At 42.7% G+C, this 15385-nt stretch overlaps 1 protein-coding gene and 1 long non-coding RNA gene across 2 annotated transcripts in view; one reads left to right on the forward strand and one right to left on the reverse strand.

Moving 5' to 3' along the window:
• The window catches only part of LOC134210815 (la-related protein Larp4B), a 121690-nt gene that overhangs the window by 17509 nt on the left and 88796 nt on the right, over window positions 1–15385 (forward strand). Inside the window, exon 2 of the mRNA XM_062687113.1 lies at window positions 147–828. Coding sequence (XP_062543097.1) covers window positions 147–828 — 682 coding nt within the window. The remainder of the gene's footprint in view (window positions 1–146; window positions 829–15385) is intronic.
• LOC134215081 (uncharacterized) lies at window positions 8435–10311 on the reverse strand. The gene is made up of 5 exons (XR_009980021.1): window positions 10063–10311; window positions 9725–9991; window positions 9034–9292; window positions 8722–8961; window positions 8435–8653 (listed from the first exon to the last, which is right to left on the reverse strand). It is a non-coding gene; the product is annotated as an uncharacterized LOC134215081 (long non-coding RNA).

Here is a 15385-nt window from a genome sequence, read left to right on the forward strand (position 1 = left end):
TTTGGATTATTTGGAATTAATTTATTAGGGAAAGCCAAATACTTCATTCACTATCAAACAGAAAATATTCGCATTACAATCAAACTCATCAAAAAGCGCCAATGTTCAGTGATGTTTTCCATTTTCCAATTTTATCTCCATTTCAGTTAACGCCCACACCAGTAAGTTGCATAACGTACGAGCTTACCCCGGTGGCAGCTCCATTCACAACACTACCGGCAACAGGTGTACCAAACACGGTGGGGTCTGCAGCCTGCATCGAGGAAATCATTGAATACCCTAAGCCGCATCAGGCAACGGTTGAATTCGTTCATCAGCCGCAACATCACCACCAACCAACGCAGCAGCAGCAGCAGCAGTCGCCTCATTTCCACCATCACCCAACGCAGCAAGTTGTGCAGTACGTGGATGCCGCCAGTGCCAACGTTCTAACGCCCACCAGTAGCGGGGGAGGTATTGTGAACCCTAGTATAGTATCGAACAGCAGCTCTGCCGGTGGGCACAATGAATTGCTTAGTGTGATCGAAGCGATAGGGGCGGGGTCAGCGGGAATTGCTAGTGCGGCCAGTTCCGGTGGAACAGGCGGGGGCGAAGTGATACCAATCATTGCTTCGAGTGGTACGAATTTTACGTTTATTGGCAATAGTATTGCCACCACTAGTCCGATAGTTCCTAGAGGATCCGGTTTGCTGGGCGCCGGTACAATTACCAGTGTTCAACCAGTAGGAATAGGAACAGTTACCAAAGTACAAAGCATGCTGCAGCCGACGACGGCGTTGCAAATCGCCACCCCAGTAGGAGGAAATTATACATCCGGTAGCGCAACAGGTGAGTTTAATATACAGATATCTTCAAATATTTACCCATATTCTGGATCGAGTTAGAGATGTCGCAAATTAATCGATTACTTCGATTAATCGATTCATCGTTGTGATAATCGATTAATTTTGAATCGATTATTACCCAACGATTAATCGATTCAATAATCGAGAGGAATCGTGAGTAATCGATTAGTTACTAATCGATTAATCAGAATTTTACGACATCATAAGGATGTCGAAAATTAATTGATTATTTCGATTAATCGATTCATCGTTGTGATAATCGATTAATTTTGAATCGATTACTAAACAATGATTAATCGATTCAATAATCGACAAGAATCAAGAGTAATCGATTAGTAACTAATCGATTAATCGGGATTTTACGACATCTCTAGATCGAGTCACTTTTGTTGACTTGGTCAGTGTTCACTGTTTGTCAAGTTTGTAATTTCTGAAAACATACGAAATATTTAGGGGAGAACGGTCCAAAATGGCCACCTTAAGCTTTTTCGATGTTTTCACCTATATAAACAAGAGTATCGCACCATTTCAACGTGTAGATGAAAAATTTAAAAAAGGTACATTTTACAATGATCTCTTATTCAAAACAACAAGGTTTTTATAACTTTCTATCGCTTTTGAAATAAGCTTAAAAAATGGAACTGGGGCAAAACGCATGGTTGCTTGTTTTGTCTTAATGGATTGAACGACAATCTTACGGGTGAGGTTATTAATTCGCAAATCGGTTAATTTAAGCAAAAATGAAAGGATTTTGCTGATTGTTTCAATTGCAGCTCAATAATAAATAACTAATATTGAATTGTAATGGTAATATTCGTTTATAAATGTCCTACAAAAGATTATATGAGTGATTTTGTCAGTGAGGCCATTTTGCCCCATGGGTGCATTATGCACTGTTCTCCCTATAATTTTTTTTGTTAACTAATTGAACTTTTCCCTACATTCACTAATTGCACTTATTAAATCGGATTAAGACAAGAACTCCCATTTAATATATTGCATCAAACCATCTAAAAAACAAATGTTGGTGCCTTTCTCGTGCAAAAAAATACTTTAAAAATCCAGAATAATCCTCCTAGCGGTGATGGTGCCATACTCGTGTATTATAAAATGTAACAAGAAAAGCACATGAGAGAGGTCAAAATTGCACTTTAGGGAGAAAGATTTAGTTATTTCCATTAATTCACATTTATTTGCAGCAGTTTAAAAAAATCCGGTTTTGAATTTTTTTTCAACATGCTTAACCTGGGCCGGGACGACACTCGCTTCGTTCAAAGTGCTCGTTCTCACTATTGCGCTGACCGATTTTCGTGACCTCGAGCTTTTCTCAAAGGGGATCAGTAGGGCTTTCTTTTGACCTAGGTACCGCCCCTAGACCCTTACCCGCGTTTATAAGAATCAAAATTGTTTGTGTTTTTTTCGTTTTGCTATTATAGCCAAATTCCTTCAGTAATCAAGTGCCATAAACCTCTAACGTCACAAATATGTCAAGTGGAGTGAATTTGAACGTTTCCCTGTTATCTGTAGTTACCGATATTGAAAGCCATTTTATTTATTTATTTATAACCAGACTAAGGCCGGAGTGGTCCTTGTAGTGGATAGAAGTCTTCTCCATTCAACTCGGTTCATGGCTACACGTCGCCAACTACGCAGTCTGCGCAGGGTCCGCAAATCGTCCTTTACCTGATCGATCCACATTGCTCGCTGTGCACCTTGTCTTCTTGTTCCCGTCGGATCGTTGTCGAGAACCATTTTCACCGGATTACTGTCCGACATTCTAGCTACGTGCCAGGCCCACCGCAGTCGTCCGTGGTGGTACCACGGTACCATTGGTACTTCGCGTACCTGAAGGAATAAAATAGACCCGATTTCGCGGTCCTTAGCCTCTTACCCAACAACTCCCATTCCTACCTCCTCGTGGTGCTGACCGGGATACGAGAAACCTTAGGGAAGATCGGGTAACCAACCCCGGTGGGAACTATGGTCGTATGCTGACAGGGAAGGGGGGGTTTGCTCCTCTCCGGAGGTGCAAATCTTACTGAGTCTGCTCTTCATGTCAGGATCGGCTCACAACAGCGTCTGTTCTCCATAGGCGGCTGATCATCGTCCGAGTGCCAGCGAGGGACTCTAAATGAAACTGTGCACCATGGTCCACCGGGAATAAGGAGAAATGGTCCTCCGGAAATTTAGAGGGTTTGGTGTCAGGCCCTGCAAGCCAGCCTTTAAAAAACATACGCAACGAACAATCAACCAGAGAGTGCAGACCGGAACCATCGACGAAGACCACTGCGACGAAAAGGGATTAGCGATTGGAAACTCGGTTCGTGGAACTGCAAATCTCTCAACTTCATCGGGAGCACACGTATACTCGCCGATGTGCTCAAGGACCGTGGATTCGGCATCGTAGCGCTGCAGGAGGTTTATTGGAAGGGGTCAATGGTGCAAACGTTTAGAGGTAATCATTCTACCAGAGCTGCGGCAACACACACGAGCTGGGAACAGTTTTCATAATGATGGGCGATATGCAAAGACGCGTGATCGGGTGGTGGCCGATCAATGAGAGAATGTGCAGGTTGAGGATCAAAGGCCGGTTCTTCAACTTCAGCATAATCAACGTCCATAGCCAACACTCCGGAAGCACTGATGATGATAAGGACGCATTCTACACGCAGCTGGAACGTGAGTACGGCAGCTGCCGAAGCCACGACGTCAAAATCATCATAGGAGAATTAAACGCCCAGGTTGGCCAAGAGGAGGAGTTTAGACTGACTATTGGGAAGTTCAGCGCTCACCGGCTGACGAACGAAAACGGCTGACTAATTGATTTCGCCGCCTCCAAGAATATGGCCATTTGCAGCACCTACTTCCAACACAGCCTTCCTTCCGTACACCTGGAGATCACCACAGCAGACAGAATCACAAATCGACCACGTCCTGATTGATGGTCGGAACTTTTCCGACATTATCCATGTCAGGATGCCAGGATGCCGAAAGTTAAGGATGCCAACAGCTAAAGACCAATAAAGCAGCTGGTAAGGATGGTATCGGAGCTGAGCTCATTAAGATGGGCCCGGAAAACTGGCCCACAAATTTATAGTCAGAATCTGGAAAACTGAACAGCTTCCGAAGGAGTGGAAGGAAGGGGTTATATGCAACATCTACAAGAAAGGCGACAAGCTGGACTGTGAGAACTTTCGAGCGATCACCGTCCTTAATGCCACCTACAAAGTGATATCCAAGATCATCTTCCGACGTCTGTCACCATTAGTGAATGAGTTCGTGGGAAGCTATCAAGCCGGCTTCGTTGACGGCCGCTCGACAACGGACCAGTTCTTTACTGTACGGCAAATCCTTCAAAAATGCCGTGAATACCAGGTTCCAACGCACCATCTGTTCATTGATTTCAAGGCAGCCAGTGGCGTAGCCAGAAAATGGGGGGGGGGGGGTGGGTATTTTCTGAACATTTTTTTTTCGAACAAAAAAATTTCTTCCAAGAATGTTGTGTTTGGGGGGGGGGTTTATACCCAAAACCACCCCCGTGGCTACGCCACTGAAGGCAGCATACGACACTATAGACAGCGTAGAGCTATGGAAAATTATGGACGAGAACAGCTTTCCTGGGAACCTTACCAGACTGATCAAAGCAACGGTGGATGGTGGGCAAAACTGTGTGAAGATTTCGGGCGAACACTACAGTTCGTTCGAATCGCGCCGGGGACTAAGGCAAGGTGATGGACTTTCGTGCCTGTTCAACATTGCGCTAGAAGGTGTCATGTGGAGAGCCGGGTTTAACAGCCGGGGTACGATTTTCAACAGATCCAGTCAATTTATTTGTTTCGCGGATGACATGGACATTGTCGGCCGAACATTTGCAAAGGTGGCAGAACTGTACACCCGCCTGAAACGGGAAGCAACAAAAGTTGGACTGGTGGTTAATGCGTCAAAGACAAAGTACATGATTGTGGGTGGAACCGAGCGCGACAGGGCCCGCCTGAGAAGTAGTGTTGGGAAGCAGTGGACATGAAAAATGGACAATGCTCGAGGAGGACTTGCAAGCACTCCGAGTATTCGAGAGACGGGTGCTTAGGACCATCTTTGGCGGTGTGTGGCGGGGAAGAGTAAAAATAACGAGCTTGCCCAGCTCTACGGCGAACCCAGTATCCAGAAGGTAGCTAAAGCCGGAAGGGTACGATGGGCGGGGCATGTTGCAAGAATGCCAGACAGCAAACCTGCAAAGATGGTGTTTGCTTCCGATCCGGCAGGTACGAGACGGCATGGAGCGCACCGAGCGAGGTGGGCACACCAGGTGCAAAACGACTTGGCGAGCGTGGGGCGCATTCGAGGATGAAGAGATGCGGCCTCGAACCGTGTATTGTGGCGTCAAATTGTTGCTTCAGTGTTATCTGTTTAGATGTAAACTAAATAAATGAAACGAAAATGAACGACGGCGAACTCTATTCGATCTGAGCGTTTTGCGGAGTCCAGAGTACTTACGATTTCTTGCCACGATGCGTTTCTGAATTTCTCTTGCTGATATCGTTATCGGAGGTCACCAGTGAACCCAAGTACACGAATTCTTCAACCACCTCGATGTCGTAACACCCGATACAAACTCGTGGTGAATGGCAAACATTGTCCTCTCTCGAGCCTCTTCCTATCATGTTCTTCGTCTTCGACGTATTGATGACTAGTCCGATCCGCTCTGCCTTCTTCTTCAGTCTGATGTAGGTTTCTTCCACTTTCTCAATGTTACGTACCATAATATCAATGTCGTCGGCGAAACCAAATAGCTGAACGGACTTCGTGAAAATCGTACCACTCGTGTCAATCCCTGCCCTTCGTATTACCCTCTCCAAAACGATGTAAGGCACTAAGGCACGAAAGACCATCACCTTGTCGTGCCCCTGACCTCGAACTACGCACATCACCCGATCCATCGTCGCCTTGTTCAACCGTATCAGTTTATCCGAAAATCCATGTTCGTGCATTAGCTGCCACAGCTGGTCCCGATAGATTGTATCATATGCGGCTTTGAAGTCGGTGAATAAATGATATGTGAGCACGATGTATTCGCGGCATTTCTGCAATACCTGACGTACGGCGATCACCGGCGTGGTAGAGCGTTCGCCTATAAATTCCGCCTGGTACTGTCCCACGAACTCTCTTGCAATTTGTGGTCATCGGTGGCATACAATTTGGGAGAGTACCTTGTCGTTGGCGTTCAGCAATGCAAGGATGTTATCGATCATTTAGTAATTCGCGTTAGATTATTTAGTAGTTTGTCAATAACTCATTCCAAAAGCTGAATTTTAAAATGTGTTGTATGGTGGACTTCTAGTGTGAAGGTTTTTCTACAACTTTGCCAAATAGTTCGTTGTTTTAATTCCACTAGTAACGGAGTTAAAGCTATAGTTTCAGTAACTTAGACTAAATGATAATAAAATCCCAATCATTTAGTTTAAGTTATTGCAACTAGCGCTATAACTACGTTATTAGTTGAATTCTAACACCGAACCATTAGGCAGAGTTGTAGAAAAACCTTCGCACTAGAAGTCCACCATACAACACATTTTGAAATTTTATTTCTGGAATGAGTTATTAACAAACTACTAAATGATCGAACGAAAATTACTAAATGATCGATAACATCCTTGCAGCAATGTTATTACGCGGAAGTTGCTACAATCCAGCTTATCGCCCTTTTTGTAGGTGGGATACACGACACCTTCCATCCACTTCTCCGGCAGAACCTCATCCTCTTAAACCTTGGTAATTATCCAGTGCAGCTCTCTAGCCAGTGCCTCTCTACCTTATTTAACGGCTGTCCTGGTGGTTGGTCAACCCTAGGAGCTTTGTTGTTTTTCAGTCGGCCGATCTTCTCCTGGATCTCCTGGAGATCTGGAGCCTGTAGATGTATGTCCTGCGCGCGTGCTCTACCACCACCGTTATCTGCCTCATCGCCATTCAGGTGCTCTTCGTACTGCTGCCGCCACCTTTGGATCATCTCACGCTAGTCCATAAGAAGGTTCCGTTTAGGTCCTTACACATACCAGGCTGTGGCACGTGGCCCTTACGTAAACGGTTTAACTTCTCATTGAACTTGCATGCGTTATTAACGCGGTACAGTTGCTCCATCTCTACACGGTCTCGATCTTCCCACTAGCGCTTTTTCCTCCGGAAAATTGAGTTTTGTCGGTTCCACATCCGTTTGTACCGTGCATCGTTTGCCTTCGTTCGGTGTTGCACCAATCTCGCCCATGCTGCATTCTGCTCCCACTAACTGCTCACATTCGCTATCATACCAGTCGTTTCCTTGATCCGGGGGCACTGTGCCTAGTGCAGTGGTTGCTGTGCTTCCAATGGCGGATCCAATATTTCTCCAGCTATCTTCAAGAGAAGCTGCCCGTAGATGCTCTTCCGTTGGGAGTACCACTTCCAGCTGCTGCACATAGTTTTGGGCTAGTCTACCGTCTAGTAGCCGCTCAATGTTTAGCCACAGCGTTAGACTTCAACGCGTGTTGTACACCGTCGAGAGTTTTGAGCGCAGGCATACTGCAACGAGGTAGTGGTCGAATTCAATATTCACACTGCGGACGTTCGTGATGTCGGAGAAGAATTTACCTACGATTAGAACGTGGTCGATTTGGTTTTCCGTTTCATGATTAGGCAATTTCCATGTGGCCTTGTGGATATTCTTACGGGGGAAGAAAGTGCTTCGGACTACCATTCCGCGAGAGGCTGCAAAGTTTATGCATCGCTAGCCGTTATCATACGATACGATATGCAGACTATCCGTTACGATCAACGGTCTATACACACGTTTACCCTTGCCCAGGTAAAAAAGATGAAAGATGGTCTCCAGCCTCCAGGTAAATCGATTAGTAAGAAAATCTAATGGGAGGTCCTTCGCAGCTTACTAAGGGTCTGTCTCATTTGGAGAATTAAACTTAAAAGTGACAGTTCGAAAATTAGCAAATAACCCAATCATAAGAATGGCTGGTGCTACCCAGCAATTCCAATAAGACATCGATGCAAAATGATTCGATATCTGTCAAAAGTAATCTTGCTCTGCGAGCAGGGTTATTCGATGATTATTGAAATGTCACTTTTAAGTTTAATTTCAGTTTAATTCTCCAAATGAGACAGACCCTAAAATATCACCAAACATTACATAATTGCACTTATGTAACGGGTGACCACTAAATAACAGGAATGGAAAGAATGACTTGGGACGAAAACTACAAAGAAGTACAGTTCAATCTGATATACGTTTACGTTATATAAAGGGTTTGGGCCGCCGGTGTTGAACTTAATCTAGAATTAAAAAAAACACCTAAATAAAGTTTAAAAAAAAAAAGGGCCAAGCCTTAACTGGGTTTGAATCCTAAGGAGAATGAGAAAATCTCTCATTAATCATGTCTGTATACACTCTGGATAGGTAGCATACACGCTTACTTCAGTCCACCCAAATATGGGTGAAGAGTACCTAAAATCGCCAAAAAGTGCACATACCTAGATATGGGTGAAGTTGCATTTACCTATATATGGGTAAACCGAGCGGGGAACAATTTCTAGGTGATTTTCACGCATATTTGGGTACTTTTTTATTCTTTTGTATGCATACATCCATGGAATAGGAATCAAATATTGGATTCAAAAATGTAATTAAATTAAAAGTAAATCAAATAAAAAAAGACAAGGTCATTTAAATTTATTAAATTATTCCAATATGTAGATAGATACAATTAATCTAATATATATCTAATATACAATCGTGACTCCACATCGTGTCATTCATTGGGTGTTTCCTGAAATACAAAGTTGATGTATTATATTTCGCATAGCATGCTAAGAAATTTCATCCTGTTCCACTTACCGATATGCGTGGAATAAGCTGAGCAACTGCTGAACCTTATAAAAATGTATGCAGTCACCGGATTCATCACAGGTCTGACACTCCCGGCTCCGTTGGTGTAATGCAGTATATTTACGATATTGGTACATTCCCCCGCTAGTGGCATATTGTGGCACTTTCCTGTTATGAAACCCAAACAGTGTTTTCTCGTTTTGGAGATTGCAGCAGAATGTGGGTGATGGTCCATGGCGAATCCGGTTCCTGAAAGGTATGAAAACGAAAGATGGAGTGTCATTATGGAAGTTAGAGGCATGGACAATCATTAACACTCACATGTTGACGAGGTACGTGTCATGGTCGCTGATTCGGCGGGTATAGTTGATTTCCACATCAGATGTGCGCTCTTCATTAAAGCTGATTTCGTTGGGGTGGATGGGGTAATCATACTGGTATATTGTTTCCTCGGTGGGAAAAAACGAAGAAATCGTTCCATATTCCTAAAGTATCTTGTCTCGTATCCAGGTCGTCCGGGTGCATTACTAATCAAGCCTCCCGGCGATAAAAGAGAATGACAGTATTTTCACTGTTGGTTCTGAAAATAAGAGAAAAACATCATGAGAATAAAACAAATACGTATTTGATGGAAATTATTGTTATTATTATTCATTCTTCTTCTTCTTGGCATTACATCCCCACACTGGGACAGAGCCGCCTCGCAGCTTAGTGTTCATTAAGCACTTCCACAGTTATTAACTGCGAGGTTTCTAAGCCGGGTTACCATTTATGCATTCGTATATCATGAGGCGAACATGATGATACTTTTATGTCCAGGGAAGTCGAGACAATTTCCAATCCGAAAATTTCCTAGACCGGCACCGGGAATCGAACCCAGCCACCCTCAGCATGGTATTGCTTTGTAGCCGCGCGTCTTACCGCACGGCTAAGGAGGGCCCATTATTATTCATTATTCAGATTAATTCCGAACTGATTCTACCAAAGGAATAAAAATTTCAAATCTACTTACCGATGAAGGGACACCTGTCTCGTTATTTGACATTTTACGCGAAAGGGCATAGCCGTGTTCCGACCCGGAAGGTAGCAGACAAAAGGGATCAGAGTAATTGATTGATTTAACGTAATTGACTGTTGTTGTTGAAGAGGATGACTGCTGATTCGGTACATTCTATTGGGTCACGGATCCGAGGGCTCCATAAGGATCGTTAGAGGCTTAAAAGAACTGCTGGCAGCTGCTGGCTTGGGGTTCGTACGTTGCGTATAGCAAATTCGATATCTTTAAATAAATAAAATAAACAATAAATAATCTGAAACATGATTTACCTTCTTAATTACGATTTTACTCACCTTTATTCCTTCATGAACTGCCGGACCGGTTTTATGATTATGTTCAGAGCTTGAAATAAGAACAACAAAGTCCTATTTTTCAACCAAATATGAGTAAATTAACTTACCCATAAATTGGTAAACTCACTTCACCAATAATATAGGTGAAATTTACCGATTTTCTCAGTATATTTCACTCATAATATAAGTAAAGTTTTCAATACTCAAATATGGGTAAATCAACTACTCATAAATAGGTAAATTGATCTAAGCGTGATACCGCGAGAAACGTTTTTTTGGTAGCTGTTACTATAATGACCTGATTCGGGGGGCTACAACCCATGATAAATTTCTTATAATAAGCCCCAGTTGCGGGGGGCACATTTTCACGTTTTAAATTGTCCACCATGTACCTTTTCCACGATCTTTGTTCGCTTGAAAGAATTGTACAATGCGCGCAACAGTACTTCCTGTTTTGACGGCACATTTTTAACAACTGAACATGTTGGAGTAAAAGTGTGAGCGATAATTTATTTAGAGATTCATTCACCAGAGAAATATGAAAGAATAATTCTTAATTATCAATGTTTGCATAGAAAAGTATTGAAGTATTGAAATTCCCGTTTTTTAGTGGTCACCCGTTATATCAACCACAAATCGGTATGCGTTAGACCAGTTTTATTTAATGTGATATGCATTCATTTATCATCTTTCAAATAGCGATACTCGAAATCAGCATTACGAATGCAGAACAAAACAAAAGAGAACAAAAAGCGGCTCTATATTAGAGTGGGGCGCAGTTGTATGGAAAAACGCAAACTTCGTCCGATCAAGTGAGATCAAGGTTTTTCTGAATCGTTTTGGTACCCCAATCAACTGTGCAAAATATGGGCTCGATTGGATGCGACCTCGCATGCCGCATCGCGTTTCAAATTTACATGGAGATTAGTATGGGAAAACGTACTTTTTAACATTGTTGCGATTAGCAGCTTCATTTTATCATAAATCACGTGACTCAATACGTTAGCATATAGTCTGGAAGATGCCGAAAGATTTTGCCGAAGAAAGTACGTAGCTGGAAGGTCTACAAAAAATGTTATTACGTGTAGAAAATTGATTGTTCAAACCATATGCAAGAAATCAATGTTTCTGCCAGCACTACCGGATGACCTATAGATATCGAAAGGCAAAACTCATCTTCCTTCTTGTCGGATTTTTTTCTTTGTGAAATGATTCCGGATAGCTCATATTAGCTCTGAAGCCCTATAAGATCAATTATTTTGAAATAACACTCAGTTTAATTATTGGTCTACGTAGTTCGGCAGTGCTGGCAGAATAAACGATTTTTTGCATATGGTTTGAACACCCAATCTTCGAAGCGTTATAACTTTTTTCGTGGACGTTCCAGCAACGTGCCTTCTTCAGCAAAGTTTTTCGGCATCCTTTGGATTATACTTTAACGCAATGTGCCACTTGGTTTACGATGAACTGAAACCTCTAGTAGTAGAAATGCAAAAATATACGTTCTCCCATACTAATTTCCATACAAACTTCAAACGCGATGCGGAAAGCGAGGAAGCAACCAATCGGTCCCAAATTTTGCACAGTTGTTCAGGACCCAGAATGGCTTCGAAAAACCATTGATTTGAAAAAATGATTATGACGCCCCACTCTACTCTATATACGTAGTATAGATCTACAATACGTAGCACCCAGCTTGGGTGAAGGAGTGGCCCAACCCAACGAATCGTGAATGACTTATGTTCACTGCGCTTGCAGTTTTCGAATAGGAAGTGCCCCAAGGCGTTAAGGTCACTCCTGACGGAATCCAAGTTTAAAAGTGCTCGCGTTTTCGGGGGCACACCACTCGATACGGAAGCAACGCATAACTGTCATTTTTATTATTTCATGCATGCTGCGACGCAGCAAAGCTAAATCAACAAAAATGACAGTTGTGCGCCGCCTCTGAATCGAGTGGTGTGCCCCCGAAAACGCGAGCACTTTGGAACTTGGATTCCGTCAGGAGTGACCTTAATAGTTTTGCCCTGGGTACTGCGGATAGAGCCGCTTTTTTGCTCTCAAGCGAGTAGAGGGATGTTTTGAAATCAATTCCATAAGCAAAATTATTTTGCAGTTGCTTGGCTGTCAAAAATTTCCCGCTCTTCGAATTTCTCTTTCCACGCTGCATGAGGGCGCATAAATGCGCGAGACTCTACATGACTTTACGATGGTTTACATACATTCCTGCTCCAATCAGCTGTTGTATCTCGTGAAAATTAGTAACGAGTGCTTTTTAATTGCATTCCTACTAATTTTCCACTCGAAATATAATGTGAAAACATTTGTTACAAAGAATAAAAAACTCAATCTAAGTTTATTTTTATTTTTTTCCCAAATAATAACAATACTTCTCAATATAGGATCTGAAACGAACATAACCACAATCTTCAATGTTTGGCTCCGGCACAATAGAAAAGTTTGGCTTCAGTTTGACAACCAAATCGATTCTATTCGCACCACCCAGGTTTTGCCAAAAAACATTGAAACGTAAAAAAAAACATTGAAAAACGTAAAATGAAGAAATCAAAATATTCGGTTCCAATTTGTTCAATAACAGTTAAGGGGCCGTACACATATTACGTTAGCACTTATGGGGGGAGGGGGGTGGTGCAGTTTATCTTACGCTTCATATAAATAAAAAATCATTTGTATGAAAAAAATCTTATATGGGGGGAGGGGGGTCGAAAAACCTAGAAAAAATGCTTACGTAATAAGTGTACGACCCCTAACCGATGTTTGATGTTTTTTTTTTAGAATTGACCTTTCTAGTCAAAAATTGTATCTCGTTTTACTATCTCAGTCGATTCTTAGGTCAACTTTCCCCAAGAACCCATATTTTTTTAAGCCTCTCACTATTTCTAAAATCGAAAACAAAAACCAAAAAAGTGCTGCACGTGTGAATCGGCCTGTATAATTCACCCGATGTTTGTTCAAAATCGGGCTTTTTCGATTTTTGTTTTAAATTTTAAAAATACTTAGAGGCGTCAAAAATATGGGTTCTTGAGGAAAGTTGACCTCAAATATGCCAAAAAATCGATTAACGAATAAAAATTTTTGACGGGAAAGGTCAATTGTGTAAAAGGCGCAGTTTGTCCAAAAATTATTCAACTAAAATCATTGGGAAGTTGTTTCTACAATTGATCCCGTGGTGAATTTTAAATTCACCACATGTTTTTCTACTATTTCCAGAGGCCCAGAACTGACGTAATAATTTTCGTAGAGGTAGAATGCTTTGTTGTATTAAATGTATTATTACGTATACTGAATTGTTTTGTATTATATAAATTATGCAATTGTATAGGGTGTCCATTTGGTCTTAAGTCCCCTATAAACGTTCAATTTGAATTTATCAACAGTTCCGACCAGCATGTCACCATCGAAAGTTCAATGACGATGATGGTCAATCATCAGCAATAAACACTCTAGAAACCGCTATCTCCCTCAAGCAAGCAGATTTGCATACGCACGAGTATATGCATTTGTCTCTTTTCTGGGGCACTCACTAACCCGGCTCACCCGCAAAACCGAAGTGTTGTGAAATATATGCAGTGCAGCCATATGTGCTCATTTATTTCATTATGTGTTTTGTTGGGTGCTGTCACATGTTTTAATAGTAGTTTGTGCAACTAGTTGCAAAAAGATGATTTTTTCAGCACGAGTTGTACGTTTTATCACACAAATAACCAGGTATCATGATCAGGAATTGCAAAAAAGAATTTATAGTTACAAATTTCATCTCTTCAATTCTGAAATAGGCTTCAGCCACATGCAGTGTAAACTGCAGAAATGCCGCGAATACAACGTGCCCACACATCATCTATTCATCGACTTCAAAGCCGCATATGATACAATCGATCGGGACCAGCTATGGCAGCTAATGCACGAACACGGTTTTCCGGATAAACTGATACGGTTGATCAAAGCGACGATGGATCGGGTGATGTGCGTAGTTCGAGTTTCAGGGGCATTCTCGAGTCCCTTCGAAACCCGCAGAGGGTTACGGCAAGGTGATGGTCTTTCGTGTTTGCTATTCAACATCGCTTTGGAAGGGTAATACGAAGAGCAGGGATTGACACGAGTGGTACGATTTTCAATAAGTCCGTCCAGCTATTTGGTTTCGCCGACGACATAGATATTATGGCACGTAACTTTGAGAAGATGGAGGAAGCCTACATCAGACTGAAGAGGGAAGCTAAGCGGATCGGACTAGTCATCAACACGTCGAAGACGAAGTACATGATAGGAAGAGGTTCAAGAGAAGACAATGTGGTGAGCCACCCACCGCGAGTTTGCATCGGTGGTGACGAAATCGAGGTGGTAGAAGAATTTGTGTACTTGGGCTCACTGGTGACTGCCGAAAATGACACCAGCAGAGAAATTCGGAGACGCATAGTGGCTGGAAATCGTACGTACTTTGGACTCCGCAAGACGCTCCGATCGAATAGAGTTCGCCGCCGTACCAAACTGACAATCTACAAAACGCTAATTAGACCGGTAGTCCTCTACGGACACGAGACCTGGACGATGCTCGTGGAGGACCAACGCGCACTTGGAGTTTTCGAAAGGAAAGTGCTGCGTACCATCTATGGTGGGTGCAGATGGCGGACGGTACGTGGAGGAGGCGAATGAACCACGAATTGCATCAGCTGTTGGGAGAACCATCCATCGTTCACACCGCGAAAATCGGACGACTGCGATGGGCCGGGCACGTAGCCAGAATGTCGGACAGTAACCCGGTGAAAATGGTTCTCGACAACGATCCGACGGGCACAAGAAGGCGAGGTGCGCAGCGGGCAAGGTGGATCGATCAGGTGGAAGATGACTTGCGGACCCTCCGTAGACTGCGTGGTTGGCGACGTGTAGCCATGGACCGAGCCGAATGGAGAAGACTCTTATATACCGCACAGGCCACTTCGGCCTTAGTCTGATTATAAATAAATAAACATGCAGTGTAAATGTCATAGTCAGTGTCGCAAAAACTGTTCTCAACGTAAATACCCTTGAGTTAATTTGAAATGCAATAAAATCATCCAGATAAAACGACAGGTGCCAAACTTTGGATAGACGACTTGTAATTGGCGAATAAAGGTTGCATGAAGAAGAAGAAGCCGGAAAATGATACTTAAAAAAAAGAAGATTTCTTGAGATTCCTTTTAGGATTTTTTTTAAATTGGTCCGGAGGTGCAGAATTATGTACCACAAGAATCGAGCCCTGTTTTTAGTTTTGATGGCCATTTTTATTTTATAATAACGGTCTACCGGCGCACCGTGTAGAGGGTTGTAT

Source organism: Armigeres subalbatus, chromosome 2, assembly GCF_024139115.2.
Source record: "Armigeres subalbatus isolate Guangzhou_Male chromosome 2, GZ_Asu_2, whole genome shotgun sequence".
Lineage (NCBI taxonomy): Eukaryota > Metazoa > Arthropoda > Insecta > Diptera > Culicidae > Armigeres > Armigeres subalbatus.